The sequence below is a fragment of the Pelodiscus sinensis genome, chromosome 26, assembly GCF_049634645.1.
Source record: "Pelodiscus sinensis isolate JC-2024 chromosome 26, ASM4963464v1, whole genome shotgun sequence".
NCBI lineage: Eukaryota > Metazoa > Chordata > Testudines > Trionychidae > Pelodiscus > Pelodiscus sinensis.
In genome coordinates, this window is record NC_134736.1 from 17,895,589 (window position 1) to 17,913,421 (window position 17,833).

Here is a 17,833-nt window from a genome sequence, read left to right on the forward strand (position 1 = left end):
TAATAGGTATGTCTTTTGTAACTTAGCAGCCTCTGTTACAGCAGAATGGTTGTAATTTATAATATTTAATGCTATAAACTGTATGGATAATCTATTTGTCAAATAGTAAAATATATAATTAATGCTTAACACATACCAAGTAAGTAGAAAGATTAAAAAGAAAACCACATAATTAAATTCATCCAGATGTCTGATGTTTCAAGAGCCATTATATACTTTTATTGTAGGTAGGCTTCTAGTAGTATTTCCTTTCTTTAAAAACAAAACAGCCTCTTTATGCATTTGTATTTTACAAGAGTTCTCCTGAATGGGAAAATCCTATAGAATTTTATAGAGATTAATTTCCTTTTCATAGAATGGAAACCAAGGTATAAATTCTATAGCAGGCAGATAAGTAGTAAAATTTACCTGGAAATTTAAAAAACATGCAGAAAATATATACTGTAGTTCTTCTTCATTGCTTTTTGTAGATGTTTGAGTGTTTTATTTAAAAAACAAAACAATTTTATGGAATGCTACACTGTCACCGTTAATAATTCTATAGAACTTTGCCATATATCTGAATTACTTATAGGTTCTCTTTCACCATAATTTAGCATAATAATTTCCTTTCGTATGTACATGTTCTTTGTGAGCTGGGTGGGGGAACTCTCCAAGCAAAGTCTTGATTTGGAGAAAAGAAATGTGTATTCTACTCAAATAGAGGAAATAATTATATAAGAAAGAGTTCTGTTAACCTTTACTTCTCACTTACCCATCACCATTTTGGTTGCATACTATATCTATCTGAAGTGTCTTTAATTAGTTTGCAGGCTTTACAACAGTTGATTGTACCCAGGTACAATGCCTAGCAAAACTGGACTCTGATCTGGGACCTCTGGTGATTAAATTGTAAATCACCATCTCTTGATAAAAATCTTTGAAAATGATTTTTTTGGTTCTCTTTGGTGTATAGATCAACATAGTAGCTAAACACTGCTGTGATTAAAAGGGGGCTAATTTTAATAAGGTAAAGGCAAATGAGTAGCTAACATTTTTTGGCCTTTTCTATACACTGTCTAATTTACACATCTGAAGATAAGTCATCACCATTACATGCTGTACAGTTCTTGCTACATATCGAGCAAATCTGGTTTTGTTTTCATTCAGATATGATATATGGATGGATGAAAGCACCAGATTTGTTTCTATATGATTAGGTGCATCCACTTTTTATGACCATTGAGTTTAGCTCAGGATTTACTTACTACTGAGAGCAAATATAACCACCACTCTACTGGTTTCTTATAGATTAATTTTTTATAATATTGCTCCCTTCTCTTACTCCCTGAAGTCAAAGGGAGTTTGACATGAGTAAAGTGCACAGATCTTAACCCAAAATCTGAGGCCACTTCTGAAAAATTGGGTTGTGTGGCTACCCCCACAAGCGATCTATGTGAGTGGTAGAATTGGGAATAGAACCAAAGATTTTCTCCCTCTCTGCTGTTCTAATTAACAGAGACTTAACCCTCATATGCAATATCAGCAAAGACTCTGATTCCTGTCTTGGGCTTCAAACTTTAGACCACATTCCTTCATGTACAGGGCTTAATCCAAAATCAGTGGCAGCCTCTCTCTCCACTTTGGATCAAGCCCTAAAATGATAAGAGCAAATTCTGCCCTGTCCCAAAGTAATTTGTAAAATAAATTTGTTACTATGAAAAACATCCTTACGTAACCAATATTTCTATGCTACATAATTTAGATTTGTTTGATTTCTAATGTGTGGTCACATTGAAAAGTTTATCCTATTGTTTTAAGATAACATCGTGATTTGTTTAGAATTCCCTAGAATATTAAAATAATCATTGTTTTTCATATAAAGATATTTGCCAAGATCACAGATTATTTTTAATGTTAGATGGTACATCACTTCCCTATTGGACTATCTCATCTTGGGCAATATAAAAATGCCATTTCCAAATATAATTCCCAGTTGAAAAGCATTATCTGAAGATGCATTTGCTTGAAGTCAGATACATTCTACCTTTTCCTCCCAGGCTTGTCATCCACTTCTGGAGTGCTTAAAATAAAGTGCCCAGATACAGAGTAAGCTGAAACAGTCAAGAAGCAATATAATACAAAAATGTTATGAGTAAAGTGTGTTACTCAGATCTTTCTAAAATACATTTCTCCCTTTATTCTGAAGGCCATGGCACTGACAACTCATACTAATGCAAGTAATGGAACCAATCTCTTCCTTTGATCATCAAAAAGGTTACCTTTTTGGTAAACTAGGTCCAACTAGTTTTACAGTCTGGTTGAAGTAGACATGAAAGAAAAAGGTTTAATTATTTGCCTATACGCGCATATACATTTAAATCTAAGAATGTATCAGTTTGAATTCTACACTATATATACACATAGTGTAAGATGGTATATAATATCTGGTATTTGAATTTAAGCACTGTATACTCATGAAGAAGATCATAGAATAATAGAACTGGAAGGGACCTCGAGAGGTCATCAAGTCTAGACCCCGTAATCATGGCAGGACCAAGCACCATCTGAACCATCTCTGACAGGTGTTTGTCTAACCTGCTCTTAAAAATTTCCAATGATGGAGATTGTACAATTACCCTAGGCAATTTATTCCAGTAACTTAACACCCTGGCTTTGCCTACACGGCAGTGCTTATGCAAATGAAGGATGGATTAGCATTTGGCAGTGCTTCATTTGAATAATTTATTCAAGCCGTTTTTGCGCAAGGGGTTTTTGTGCAAAAACAAGCAGTGTGAACTTTTTTTTTGGTGGATCTTGTGAAAAACAGGGTTTTTCTGCAAAAAAATGTCCACGCTGCTTGTTTTTGCACAAAAACCCCTTGCAGAAAAATGGTGTGAATAAATTATGCAAATGAAGTGTGGCAAAATGCTAATCCGCACTTCATTTGCATAGGCACTGCCAGTAGACATAGCCCCTGACAGTAAGGAAGTGTTCCGGATGTCCAGCCTAATGCTCCCTTGCTGTAATTTAAGCCCATTGCTTCTTGTCCCATCGCCAGATGTTAAGGAGAATATTTTTTTCTCCCTCCTTCTTGTATCTGATATTAGATTATATAACAGCGTATACATTTAATCTGTAGAGCAGAAAAACTGAGTTTGCAAACTGAGACTGGTCTCTGGTGACTTACAGAAACTTGTTGAAACTTTCTAGTCAGGCTCTCTCTATCCAGCAATATCCATGGTCCAGCATGATTTTAGCTAGCCGGGTGTGCACTTATCATGGGTGTGGCTAAGTTTCCCATGATTCCATAAAGTTTGTTTATAGCCACCAGGCCTGGCTCTCAGTGTTCTGTGCTGTTCTTTAGCTCTGATTTACCCCTACAAGTCTTCTAAGAGCCCAGTGAGCAGTGGAAGTTGCTGGACTATAAAAGCCCTCCCATGGTTTGGCCAATTCTCTGGTTCGGCACCTGTCAGATCTCAAGGGTGCTGGAGTAGAGAGCTTCAGCCTGTATTATTTGTTCTGTTGTTGCACTCATGAGCCCCAGTCTTGGACTAGGACCCAATTGTACTAGATGCTGTACAAACATAGAACCAAAAGCTTCCCTGCCCCAATGAGCATACAGCTAAAGACAAGAGGCAACAAACTGAGTGGAGTACAAGGAAACAATAAGACTAAACCTACAAACACATGTTCGGTTGTTTCCCATTTCCTGCCATAAGTACTTCTATTCATTTCAATAGGACTACTCACAGCACAATAGTGTTTGCTAAAAACTTTGGCAATATTTAATGTGCTGGCATCTGGAAATACTTTATCTTCCTCCCCTACATGCATGAAGATTTTCTATATCAGTGGCTCAACCAGTGGTACCCAGAGATCCTCCAACTCTTCTAGATATTTGCCTAGTTTTATAACATGCTACATAAAAAGCACTAGCAAAGTCAGTATAAACGAAAATGTCATAGTCAACGATTTGCATATACTGCTCTATATACTATGCACCAAAATGCAAGTATTATATTTATATTCCAATGATGCATTTGATAATTACACGGTAAAAATGAGTAAGTACGCAGTTGTTCAGTGGTAGTATCCTGTGGTACTTTTATATTTGTCTGATTTTGGAAGCAAGTAGTTTTTAAGTGTGGAGAAACTTGGGGGCACATAACACAATTCAGATTCCTGAAAAAGATACAGTAGTCTGGAAAGACTGAAAGCCACTCTTCTATATTTAAAGTCAGTGTTGTTATAGCATAGAACTAGGAGTCAGGAAAACCTGTGCTCTATTCCCAGCTCTTCCACTCAGGGAAAGTATTTAAATCTTTGGCACCTGATTCTTCTCAGTAGAATGGAGGATGAAATTATTCACTTTTATTGATAAAGCAGTTTCAGAACATTAAATAAATTCTCTGGCTTAGCTTATTCAGGAGGTCAGACTAGATGATCTGACATTTATGAATTATCCGATTTTTATTTTCTTAAAGGTTTCATGATGACAGATTTTAAGCAGTTAGAAAGATAAGTCAGAAACCAAAGTGGGAATTGAAGGAGAAATTAGAATGTTTCTCTCCCTTACACTGATGCATCCCCATTCGTTTTTAGCTGAGTTACTCCTGATTGACACCAGGGTAAGTGAGATCAGAATCACTCTCTTTGTATTCAAAGCATTTGCTGAATAATATTGCCACAGGAAGTTTCCAGGTGGGCTCTGGAGCTGCAGAAGGTGTACGACAAAGCTGGGGAAAAGCTCAAAAGGATATTGGAATCCTGTAGTGGATTGAAAAAGAAAGGAAGAAGAAGGTTTATCCAGCCATGAAGGTTAACAATGAGGCTGTAAAAGGTGCATATGTTGTCAAATTGAGACAATTGATTTAAAAAAAAAAGGTGCAAATGTTGAGTGGTGCAGATGATTGTGAGACTACTGGAATTAAAGGAAATGAATAAAAGTGAAGGTGCTAATACAACAGCAAAGCAATAACCCCAGCCAGGAGCTCAGATTTATGTGAGAGTGAGGGATTAAGCAGGAGCCCAAAGTACAGATGGTGTTAGATGAAATAATGACATAAGTCTCAAGGGTGTGAGTAATGCCCCTATGTAGGCCATGCTATCAAAGAAGAATTGGTATGTAACCAAGTGAAGAAGGAAACTAATTTAAAAAACAGGTTCCAAGGAACCATCTAAGCTCCCCAATTTCAGATTCTTTCAGAAATCAAATGACTCTACTAGGTGCTGGAGTGGGGGATGTAGCCAAGCGACCCAGCTGAAAAATTAAACATTGGAGACCAAATATTAGATAATTGACAAGGAGAAGAGCTGCCCCCACCCTCCCTCCCATCATTAGCATGGTCCTTTACAAACCAAACCAAACCAAATAAACCTTTGGCTTTACAGGAAGCACGCAGGATACCCAACCAAAGCCAGAGCATGGGACAACATTTCAGTGTAGAAGCAAAGATCTGAATATGGGGACAGGCCTGGAATAAAGCAAGATACAGTAAAACTCCAATGGTCCGGCATCTGATGGTCCAGCACTATCAGGAACCCGGAAGTGCTCTGGGCAGCCGGACCATTGAAGCTGCTCTGCCCCAGCTTCCCTGATTCAGCCGCTGCTAAATCTGACCAGTGGCTGAATAGGAGAAGCGGGGGCAGAGCAGCTGGAGTGCTGTGGGATAGGTCCCATAGCGCTGCCCCTCAGGGCTGCGGGACCAACCCGGCAGCGCCCCAGCTGCTCTGTCCCAGGCGTCCCGATTCAGCTGCTGTTAAAACTGACCAGCGGCTGACTCCAGGAAGCCCCGGGCAGAGCAGCTCTGGCTCGGGCTTCCTGGAGTCAGACGCTGGTCAGTTTCAGCAGCGGCTGACTTGGGGACGCCTTGGGTAGGGCAGCTGGGGTGCTGTCGGGTTGGTCCAGTAGCGCCGCTCCTCGGCGCTGTGGGACCAACCCAGCAGCCCCCCAGCTGCTCTGCCCCAGGCGTCCCCAAGAACAGCTGGGGTGCTGCCGGGTTGGTCTCGCTGCGCCAACGGTCGGTGCTACCGGACCAACCAGGCAGCACTCCAGCTGCTCTGCTGCAGGCGTCCCCGATTCAGCCGCTGCAGAAACTGACCAGCAGCGGCTGAATCAGGAACGCATGGGGCAGAGCCGGACTATCGGAACGGGGGGCTATGAGGAGTCTGGGGTGGCATCCACCCCACCCTAGATCCGTCATAGTCCCCCCTTCTGATAGTCCGGCATATCTGATAATCCGGCACCCTCTGGGTCCTAAAGGTGCCGGATTATCGGAAGTTTACTGTAATATGAACCTTCTCCTAAGGGCCCAGCTGCTAATACGCATAATGGAGTCAGAAACTCTGCCTTCATTTTCAGAAAAAATACAGCCCAAGTGAGTGTAACCCCCACCCCTGAAGCATGTAACTGATGAGGGCCTGAATCTGCACGCACCTTGAAACAATAGCTCCAAAAAGGTTGAACTGCCACATTCATTTGAAACCCGCTGCCACTCCAATGAGAGGTGCTACCTGGTGTGTGTGGTTCTGGAACCAAGTGAGGTGTACACAGAACCCCAGACTGACGTAATATAGCCCCATATGGCCATGGAAAAACTCACTTTAGTCTCCAAATGAAGCCCTAAAATTAATTGAGCTGGTATGTCAACCCATATCCATTGACTTGAAGTAGAGGGACTTGACTGGAACAAAACTGATGTACCCCAGCTGACAACCTGACCAAATCTTTAGCTTAGCATCATTAATATTTGGATTGCCTTAGTACCTAAGAACCCACCATGGAACAGAGCCCCATCACCTCTGGGGAGCTAAACCCCATCCATGTTTCCCAGATGAAGCTCTGGGGACTCAGTCCTGCTTCCCTTGTCTACCCCAAATACGCACTGAAGCCAATAAGGATTTGGGATGTGAAAGGAACACAAGATGGAACCTTTGGTGAACAATGGATTTAGATTCTTAGGAGGGAGGGATTGAGGGGAGGATTGAGCAAAAGGCTTCAAAGTTTGAACATAAATGGTACAATTTAAACAAACTTCAAATTAACTGCTGTAATGAAAGGCCAACTGGTCCTCACTGTGTCTTCTGACAGCAGCGACATGCCGAGGAATGTCCATTATTTAAGCTATGATTTCTGTAAAAAGTCTCTGCTTGTTATCTGCGTTGCCACCTAACCTGAACTAGGACTGGTACTCTTTACACATCTGCAATTAAGTTTGCATCTGGGTCTTTGCAATATTGAGTTAAGGTGCACTTTTGAAACTGAGGTTTTGTTATTCATTTTATCCTTCTGAGAGTATTAATTACTTAAAATCAGGAAGGGACTTGCATCTGATGCTACCTTCTCTCTTCCTGCATAGCACAGAGATGGTCTATGGTCTGATCTACTCTAGGGGATAAGTTCCAATTAACTCCAGCTACATTAGTTGTGTATCTTAAGTAGAAGTATCTTAACTCGAATTTTGGCACCTTTCACACTGAGGGAAGTTGAAGGGAGTATGATCTCCCTTTGACTTCCCCTACTCCTCATAGGAACAGGACTACTGGCATCAATAGACATGCCCTCTTAGTTCGAATTAGCATGTCTTCACTAGACCCCATAATTTGAACCCCAGAAGATCGGCTGTTTTGATCTTATTTGTAGTGTAGGAGGCCTACATGTGGAATTGTATAGAAACTCATCAAATACATCCCTGATATAATCCTACTAAAATCAACCCCGATAAATCAACACAGTTGTACCAGCTCTGAACCTGGCCCAATATTTTAAATTGCAATTCAATTTCTAATCCCTGGAAAGGAAGAGTCACTTATTTCTAAGAGCAGAAAATGCAGCCAGCTGCCTTGAGGTGCATAGAACCACTTGCATGCCCAAATATGAATTAAACTGCTCATTGCAAGATCTACACCAGTCACATCTAGAAGAGATTTGTTTGTGGCTATTAAAGCTGTGCAAGAAATGGCTGCAGATTCCAACTGGCTCTAGGTATAAACATGTATAAGTATAAGAAAAGTCTATAGATTGAAACCTTTCAGTGCTGCAGAAATTGCTTCATTCTATGAGCAGAAAAAGCCAAACTCAGCTCTACAAGAAGTGAAAAGGTTTCATAAGAGGTGGAGTGGTAATATTTTGAAGAAATACAGATATTGAAAGTCACAGGCTTTGATGATCTGTTCATTTGGGGAGGGATTTTCATCCTTCTCTGATGTGGAAAAAAGGGGCAGGATAGCTCCAAGAGAAAATATCGATCGCCCCTGAAAATTTGGGTCCTCAGAAACGCTGAACCCTTTTACAACTGCAACTGCAGGCTTTCAGTGCCTCTAAAAATCAAACTCAAATGAGGCATAAAATAAAACAACTGTGCTTTTATGGGCCTGATTTGGCAATAAATATTTTTGCCAGAAGGAAAGATCAGGTCCTCATAACAACCTTTGATCTGCTTTTCTGGCAAGTTTGGATATCTCAAGTCAAGTCCTTCGCAAATTGTGAGTACCTAACAGGAAGGGTTACAAACTCCAGGCCGTATTGAACACCATTGCGGGTTTATTTATCAGTCCGCTTCTTTGAGAAGAGGTTTTTCAAAACTGCAGAGGAAATCGGTTTCCTCTGGAAGTCTGGTTCTGTTTCATAGACCTTCCCTCTCTTGTGGGATAAGTGCTCCACTAAAACATAGCACCCACCAGTAACACAAACAAAACCTCGGATTTGCCAAGGCCTTGCACAGTTTGTTGCAAAGTATCTCATGAAATGCGATGGGCAAACCTCACCCTAAAGCGGGGGTTCAGCCCAGAGCATGGCTCTTTCTTGACCCAAACTTCTGTAAGAAAACTGCTGGGCATACACCACGTTCCTGGGCTAAACAGCTTAGAGAAGGCCAAGTTCTGGTCTTTAGTTCCTTTGGCTTCAGGACAAACTAGGATATTAGGAAAACAGGGACCTGAGTGAAGGTTTTAATACAGAGGTCTCCAACCTTTTTAAGCACAAGATCATTTTTTGAATTTAAGTGCAATCCAAGATCTACCTCAAATATAAATCCCCTTGCCCTGTCTCCTTCCCACCTGTTCTCTGAGGCCCCACCTTGCTCACTCCATTCTCCCTCCCTCGCCCATTCTCACTCACTCTCATCAGGCTGGGATAGGGTTGCCAGATGTTTGGTTTTTGCCTGGACAGTCCGATTTTGGCACCTCTGTCCATTAAAAAATCCAGAAAATACCGGACACGTAAAATGTAACAGATGTAAAACGTCCAGTATTTTCTGTTTTTTTATTGAAGGGAAGGCTGGCGGGGACATTTTCCCCTGACACATCTAGCAGGGTGGGGGCAGTGTGGTGTTTTAAAGGTGAGGCAACCTTTTTTTTCTCAACAAGTCTCCCCCCCTTTTTTTTTGCTCAACCAAATTTCTTTCCTGACATGTTTGGTATTTTTCTTTAAGTATCTGGCAACTCTAGGCTGGGGCAGAGGGTTGGGTGCAGGCTCTGGTCTTGGATTAAGGGATTTGGCATGTGAGAGGGGCTGTGAGCTGAGCCAGGGGCAGGTAGTTGGGGTATTGGAGGGGCTTCTAGATGTAGGCTCTGGGATGGCGTTTGGATGCAGGAGTGCTTGGGACTTGGAGTACAGGAGGGAGTTCACGACCCAGGTAGGAGTTAGGGATGTGGGCTCCAGCTGGGCACCGCTTACCTCAGGTGGCTCCTGAGTGGTGGTGCAGTGGGGTTAAGGCAGGTTTTCCCCTGTCCTGGCCCTGGACCACTCCCCAAAGCAGCCAGCAAAGTCCATCCCAAGTCTGGTTGTGCCCCTCTCTGCTTTGTGGAGAAAAGATACAGAGTGGGAGGGGACACCGTGACATCAGCACCCTCCTCGCTCTCTCTGCACAGAAAGCAGAAGGCTCCCTAGGGGGAAAGGCAGCTCGAAGGCAAAGTGCAGGAGATGATTGGCTGTGGGGGGAGGGGCAGCTGAAGTGCTGGCCCTTGATAGCCTCTTGGCCAAACCAGTCAGGCTCCCTGGTGAGAGGCTCCAAGATGGACCAGTAGATCCGGATCGACTCCGTGGTGACCACTGTATTAATATGTGTGGTTTGGCACCATCAGAGAGGGCCATGATGTCTCCGTCTTGGTGGTGGCTGTGGAACCTGCTGGCTTTTGTGGGTACCCGTCCAGGCTCTGGAGACCTGAAGGGCAACAGGATTATTTCGTGGCTTGTTATTTGGTTTCTACCTAGGGGGACCCAGAGCTTTGCACAGCTGAGCAGGGAAGGGGACAAGAGGGGAGTTGTAAAGATGGGTCAAGAGAAGGGAAGGGGGGAAAGAGCTTAGGGAACAACCTCTGGGTGGTGGGGTGCCCAGACCCCTGAACTCAGAGGATTACGCAGGGCCTCCTGGAGAGCAAGGGGCAGAGACCCAGAGCAGTAATGCCGGGCTCACAGGGTTCACTTGTAACCCCCAAAAGCCCATGTGTAGCGGGGAGCGCCTGGCGCCCCCTCCGACGCCGCAAACAGCGCGAAATGGGAAGTGTTGGAAAGCAGCTTCCCCCAACACGCTTGAGAAATGCTGTTTGGGATAATGCTGCGTTATCCTCTGCAGCCATTGAACGATCGCGGCTCGCCTCGCTCCTCGGCTGCAGGGGGGCAGGGCAGGCTGCGTTTTCCTTCGCAATCTTCCAGAGGGGAAAGGAACCAGCTGTGGCCTCCGCCGACTCTGCCCCATTTCTCTTTTAAATGGGGCTGGGCGGGTGTTCCCTCCGCTGCCTGAAACCATCGCTCTGGCATTACGGGGAGGCTGTAACCTTTGAATCTGCCTCAAAAGGAATATCGCGGATGGCTAACGCAGGCGCGCCAGCCCCCCAAGAGTCATTTCATTTGATGAGATGGCTGGTCAAGCAGCTTACGTCTCCCTGGCTGCGCTTTAACAAGTTGGGCATTAGACCCGTTTCATCACTATTAATTCATTTGCTTTCCCATTTGCTCCTAAGAGAAAGTTGTTAGCTTCTTGTGTTTTTAAAGCGCCATCCCAAATCCCGAGGTGATGCAGAAATTGCTGTTGCTTTCGGGAAGAGTAGGGCTAAGAGAAACTTACCAGGGTCAGTTTCTGGAGAGCGAAATAGAAAGTGTACTGAAAAAGTCATCCGTTCCTCTGTGTAATCAGAGGTGAGTATATCCCGAGAGCTAAACAACTATCACCACAAACTCGGCAAACACACACGTACCCGGAGTGGAGTATTTATTTAGGCGTTTAAATACAAAAAGCTCTTGGTTGGATATCTTTTTTATTATGTCTACGGGATGTATTTCAATGTATGTTTGTATATATCCACATTGAGTATATACTAGAAAGATGCTTGGGCATGTGCATATATTTCTGTATACATGTTGTATAAACATACACTATTTGAGTGATTGTGTTCTCTGCCATATCTAGTTAGACTATTTGTGTGTGAGGATATAGACACAGATATAGATAAATTTGCACACAAAATAAATGTGAGTGGATCTATCTATCTATCTAGAATTTTGTCTGTTAAAGGAGTGCAAGATTTGACCCAAAATAAACCAAAGCAAAGCAGGACGCGTAATATCTAATTTAATATTTTTTAAACTTCCATCAACATTCTGTGTCGTTGTCTGAAAGATACCATGAGAACCAAACTGATGGTGTTTCTGTATGCACATCTATACACGTGCATGGAAAAGTAACATCTGAAAACTCCTGTGCTCCGAGTTCCAGGTTCATTAAAATATTATGATTGCCATTTCTATTCTTTTAAAGGTTTCTCCATCTATTTAACATTTACCAGCTCATACATATGGAAGACATGGCTTATCGTTCCTGGAGAACTGTACTTTTAGGACTAATTGATTCTGGTAATTAATTTGTTCTACCTGCTGGATCAGATGGAAATGCAGTCCGTGTGCCCAAGGATTAGCACTTGCCTTCCTAACATCTTTCCTAATTATCTAATAGCATGGGTTGCGAGAATTCTGGCTCTATTAAAACACTTTTACTATTAACAGTAGTGATTGGAATTGTGATGACAACTCGATTTCAACAAATTAGAGCTTAAAATCAGGAGATGAAGGAGAAGTGCCTTCTTTTAATTTCCCTGAGTTTAACATCAATAATTAGAGCAATTTTCTGAGATGCGAGCCCAAATTATCTCGGCTATGATGTGGCGTATCACCCTAATTTTAGCAAATTGACTCCGGAGAAACGAATGCTACAGATTAGAAAAAAAGACAAACAGAAGGGGGGGGGGTGCAAATGGAACAAACCCGCAGTAGGATAATAGCTAGGAAGGGCGGGAATGCGGCCGTAAATAGGAAATGTACAGTAAGATCACAGCCAACGCTGGGAAAGTAAAAAATGAGCAGAAGTGATTGGAAAAGGTCAGCAAAATACTTTGTCCCTGTTGGCACAAATATTGAGCTTTGGAAGCATTTCAACCAGCTCTGAAAGTTAGTGGCACAGAACAAAGACTTGTTGCTTTGACATACACTAAAGGGTCTGCACCTGGAAATAGTCATTATACTCAGACTCTTGCGGCTAGATCCGCAGTCTCTGTACAACAACGTCGCTCCGGGGACCGCAAGCAACCGCTTGAAGTCAACTCTGGTTTCCATCAGCTGCGGATCGGGCTCCTTTCTTTCTGTTTGAAACAACACGGGCGTCTGTTTGTACTGAGGCGGGGTCAGAGGCTCATGTGCAAGGCGCTGTACGCACAAGCATCCATACTCCCTTGCATACGCAGAGCCTATGGGACGCACCTGACTATAGCTAATAAGCCATTTCCAGAGGGCTGCAGCCATTTATCTGACCCTGAAGCACCTATAGTTTGGGGGAAAGAAGAAGAAAAAGGGAGGAGTCCTGTGGCACCTTCGAGACTAAGATTTATTTGGGCATAAGCGTCACTGCACGGCGCCCCCCTGGCACACCTTTGCAGGTGACGGTCTCTTTCTCTCGCTGGGGATGGCTCTGTCTGCTCCACGAGCCTCAGTCCGCTGGGAGCATGTTTCTCGCCCTCCCTTCTTGCGTAACTAACCATCCCAGTGGCTTCGCACCAGCCTTGTGACAGGCCCTTTAATGGACCGATTCAGCACCTTGGCCAGCGCCCCCTTCCTTCCAACCTCTCCATTAGTGTGGGTGACAGCGCGGGAGGGGGACCCCGCCCCACTGGTGCGCGATTGGCTCGCTGGAGAGCCCCCCCCCCCTTCACAAATCTCCTCCGAGCCGCCCAAATCCACCTTGGTCTCCTCTCGTGGCTCTGGAGCGCGGCGGGTTTTCAGCCAGGGGGTTGGAAGCGGAGGGCAGCCCTCCTCCTCCTCGCGCGCCCCTTCTTCCAGCCTCGCCAGCGGGCGCGATGAACCACAACTTTACCTCGCCGGTGCACCCCGTCTCTGCGCAAAGGCCCACGTCCTTCTTCATCGAAGACATCCTGCTCCACAAGCCCAAGCCCTTGAGAGAAGTCCCGCCAGAGCACTTCCCCAGCCCCCTGGCCTCCAGGGTCCCCCTCCTGGACTATGGATACCCTCTGATGCCCACCCCCACCCTCCTGGCTCCCCACCCGCACCATGCGCTCCACAAGCCGGAGCATCACCACCCGTACTTCCTAACCACCTCGGGTAAGTTGGGGCTCGTCTCCTCCTCGCGTTCCTCTCGGCTGCAGAAGACGGGGAGCGCCCAGAGAGAGTCCAGCTCTGGTCATGTCCCTGCAAACGTGTGTGTGTGTGTGTGGGGGGGGGGGGTTCTGTCTCCTAGTAAGGGACACGCTCCGTCATTAAAGGAATGGCACCTGTTATGCAGCCAGGCAGGTTTCACGGGCCTGCAGATGCAATAGAAGTGGGGATAGAATAATCAGACTTTACTGGATTCTTTTATTCCCGGCCCTGGATTAATAGCATCCCTGGATTTAGCCATTGCCTATAGGTGTGGGGATGTAGTGAATAGCATAGCCAAAATAATTGGCATTTGTCAGTTCTTCTCCTGCAGTCAGACGGGAAATCCGGGGTGTGACCTCCCTCTCTCTGAATAGAAATAACACTCTGTTTACTCACTTTTTCGAGAGTATCTTTTGTTAGGGTTCAAATGTTCCGTGCCTTTAAAAAAAAAGGAAATCCCAATTCAACGAGACCCTCCCAGATCGGTGTATCCATCGCCGATCTACTTATGTAAGAAGCAAATACAAAAGAGCGGAAACTCTGTTAGGTCCATTCATATGAAGAAAAAATCCCAAAAGTGAATTTGCAAACTATTGCAAATGGGTTTGCAGCTTTTTATTTACAATAAATGCTTCCCATCACTTACTATTAGTACCCAAAAGTTCATAGGAATTTATCTGAGTAGTTTTCCTGGGTAAAATCCTTATTCTTGTACCCGAAAGGATTGTCTGACCTTTTAAAAAATTAAATTATGTTACGACCTGACTTTTTCCCTATCCCAGCCATCAGCACTTTATTGTGACTTTCGGAGCACAGGTGGTAAATATTTTCAGAGGCTCCCCTGTAGCTGGTAAAGAATTTCAATTTTCAAAAATGCACGCAAAACAATGAACTCCAGTATTGGACTGCACAGAAATTAGAGAACAAACTGAACCAATTGTCTAATAAAATAAAACTCTCTCCTTTGGCTTAAAAAACCCTTCACTCTTCAAACTCTTTAATAGAGCGGTTGATGAATAAATCACACCGAGCTCGAATAGTCAAATGGAAAGCGAGGGTTGGACTTATTATTAGCCACCATCAATATAACTAATTGAACGGAAACGCATGTAAAGAAAAAAATGTGCATTATTGAGAACAGAGATATAGAAAAAATAAATACATCCTCCCGTCTCTAAAATCAGCACTTTACTTTTTTATTGCGTTTCACCAGTAAAAATACGTTACTTTCCCACCGTTATATACCAGGGGGAGGGGACAGAAGAGCAAGGGAGAGGAAAACCGATCCTTTGTCATCACTGCAAAGCGATGGAACCCATGGATCTAAAAAACCAACTCATCCCGCGCCCGTTTCCTGAAATAAGAAAAAACAATTACATTCACAGGTTAAAGTAACAGGCACACGTGTCATATGATTACATACACACACACAAATTTAATAAACATACACTAATACGCACGTCATGATTACATACACAAATTTCTTTGTGTTTGTGTATGTAATATACAATTTTATACCTAAATGAGTGTGCCCATGTTTCTAGAATTGCGTGTATATATTTAGAACTATTCTGTGTATATCCACACAATTACACACACGGTGGTGTAATTATATATTACAAACGCACACGTTTAATATGTGAGTTTGTTTGTATAATACACAGGCGCGTTTATCTCTAGCGTTTAAATGATAATTGTCTTTATTCTAGACCTCTGAATTGCCACCAGACCAAAATGCCACTTGTAGCGCAATTTGTAGCCTCTCGCCGTGTTCAGGAAAGCTTCTTAACAAAAATATTTCGGTGCTTGTGTGCGGGAAAAATATCAAAAAGGAGCCGTTCTTCGGGACATTTCTAGAGCTGAGCTGTCTGTGGAGCTAGTCACGCAAAGGAGCCGCCCGGGAGAACAACTCGACCCAATTTGAAGCAGCCTCTGAGTTTGTTCTTTGTGCGCGGGTGGGCGGGGGATGTCAGCCCGGGGCAAACTACCCCCTTCCTCCCAAGAGGAAGTCCGTGGGGTGGCAGGACTGGCCCCTGGGGAGACGAAGCAAATGGATGGGCCCAGCTGCGCGGGTTGCCACGCTAGGTACACGCCACGCACCAGGCTGCGCGGCGCGGGGCCGCGGGCGCTGCAAACCCCCGCCGCTAGCCCTGTCCAGCCAGGGCGGGGGGAAGGGCAGGCCTGGGAGCTCCTGGCCCTGCGGGGTGGGGGGCAAGGACCCTGCTACAGCCTCGGCCCCGGTTCGGCCCTGCCCCACGGTCTGTGTCTCCCGTGCCCCGCGCTGCAGGTATGCCCGTGCCAGCCCTCTTCCCGCACCACCCGCACGCCGAGCTGCCAGGCAAACACTGCCGCCGCCGCAAAGCCCGCACCGTCTTCTCCGACTCGCAGCTCTCCGGCCTGGAGAAGAGGTTCGAGATGCAGCGCTACCTGTCCACCCCCGAGCGCGTGGAGCTGGCCGCAGCCCTCAGCCTCTCCGAGACGCAGGTACCGGCGGGGGAGGGCACTGGGAAAGGGGCGCCGCTCTGCTCCCGGGGGCCTGGAAGTGACATGCAATTCCCGGGGCTGGGTTCCACGTGTAGAGCAGGGCACATGCTAATGACAGGTGCTCAGGCCCGGGGCGCTCGGTACATGCTAATGACAGGTGCTCAGGCCCTGCGCGCTGGGCACATGCTAATGACAGGTGCTCGGGCCCGGGGCGCTGGGCACATGCTAATGACAGGTGCTCAGGCCCTGCGCGCTGGGCACATGCTAATGACAGGTGCTCGGGCCCGGGGCGCTGGGCACATGCTAATGACAGGTGCTCAGGCCCTGCGCGCTGGGCACATGCTAATGACAGGTGCTCGGGCCCGGGGCGCTGGGCACATGCTAATGACAGGTGCTCAGGCCCTGCGCGCTGGGCACATGCTAATGACAGGTGCTCAGGCCCGGGGCGCTGGGCACATGCTAATGACAGGTGCTCGGGCCCGGCGCGCTGGGCACATGCTAATGACAGGTGCTCGGGCCCGGGGCGCTGGGCACATGCTAATGACAGGTGCTCGGGCCCGGGGCGCTGGGCACATGCTAATGACAGGTGGTCGGGCCCGGCGCGCTGGGCACATGCTAATGACAGGTGCTCAGGCCCTGCGCGCTGGGCACATGCTAATGACAGGTGCTCGGGCCCGGGGCGCTGGGCACATGCTAATGACAGGTGCTCAGGCCCGGGGCGCTGGGCACATGCTAATGACAGGTGCTCGGGCCCGGCGCGCTGGGCACATGCTAATGACAGGTGCTCGGGCCCGGGGCGCTGGGCACATGCTAATGACAGGTGCTCGGGCCCGGGGCGCTGGGCACATGCTAATGACAGGTGCTCGGGCCCGGCGCGCTGGGCACATGCTAATGACAGGTGCTCGGGCCCGGCGCGCTGGGCACATGCTAATGACAGGTGCTCGGGCCCGGGGCGCTGGGCTTCCCTCCCCTTCCTCTCGCAGGTGAAAACGTGGTTCCAGAACAGGAGAATGAAGCACAAAAAGCAACTGAGGAAGACCCAGGACGACCCGAAGAACCCCAGCGGAGAGGAGGGCCTGGAGCAGAGCTCGAGCGAGCCTGACCTGACCGAGCCAGCCCCCGCGGAGCCCCGCAAGGCCGGCCAGCAGCCCGCTTTCCTGCTGGAGGAGAACGAAGACGAGGTGGACGTCATTGAAGATGGGGATATTTGCGCCACTCCGCATCTAATATAGGCCTGCTCTCTCCCCTCCCCCGCCGGGCGAAGTGACTTTGGGGGCCGCGATCTAGTCAGTGCTTCTGGGTTTGCCTGCGGAGTCGAAGGGACCCGGCTCCTCCGCCCAAGAAGCAGGGCAGAGGCTCTCGAAGACCCCTCGCTTAAAAAGCTTGTCCCAGCCCCCAGTGACCCCCCACAGCCCCGGCTAGTGCTGGAGCCAGGGGAGATGTGAAGGGCCCGTGTGCAAGGTGCGTTTACACAGGCTGGGCAAGAACCGTCTCGGATTCCCCGCAAACCCGCTTCTAGCGCGAGTCTCTTACGGGCTGCGCTGCGGAGCGAATCCAATCTTCAGCCAGCGCAGCCTTGCGACCGGCTGCCGAGCTGCGAGTCCCCCTTGGGCTAACAGCGCTAGCACGGGGGGTGACTTCAAACCACCGAGTTAGCTGACCCGCGGCAGCCAGCGCAGAGCTAAACATTCCCGATCGGCTAGACGCGGCTAAACCTTCCCCAAT

The 17,833-nt window shown here is 46.5% G+C and overlaps 1 protein-coding gene across 1 annotated transcript; it reads left to right on the forward strand.

Annotated features, from left to right (window-relative positions):
* Positions 1-13,326: 13,326 nt before the first annotated feature.
* Positions 13,327-17,464, forward strand: LOC142820557 (brain-specific homeobox protein homolog). Its single transcript, XM_075909797.1, has 3 exons — positions 13,327-13,588; positions 15,912-16,108; positions 17,092-17,464. The coding sequence occupies exons 1-3, from the start codon at positions 13,327-13,329 to the stop codon at positions 17,338-17,340; spliced, it is 708 nt and encodes a 235-aa protein (XP_075765912.1). The 3' UTR covers positions 17,341-17,464.
* Positions 17,465-17,833: the final 369 nt, after the last annotated feature.

What these genes read in the sequence shown, in the direction of transcription:
- LOC142820557 (XM_075909797.1), top strand. Translation starts at nt 13,327, where the DNA reads ATGAACCACAACTTTACCTCGCCGGTGCACCCCGTCTCTGCGCAAAGG. An exon ending in GTACTTCCTAACCACCTCGG is followed by an intron (nt 13,589 to 15,911) that starts GTAAGTTGGGGC and finishes CCCGCGCTGCAG; the next exon opens with GTATGCCCGTGCCAGCCCTC. An exon ending in TCAGCCTCTCCGAGACGCAG is followed by an intron (nt 16,109 to 17,091) that starts GTACCGGCGGGG and finishes TTCCTCTCGCAG; the next exon opens with GTGAAAACGTGGTTCCAGAA.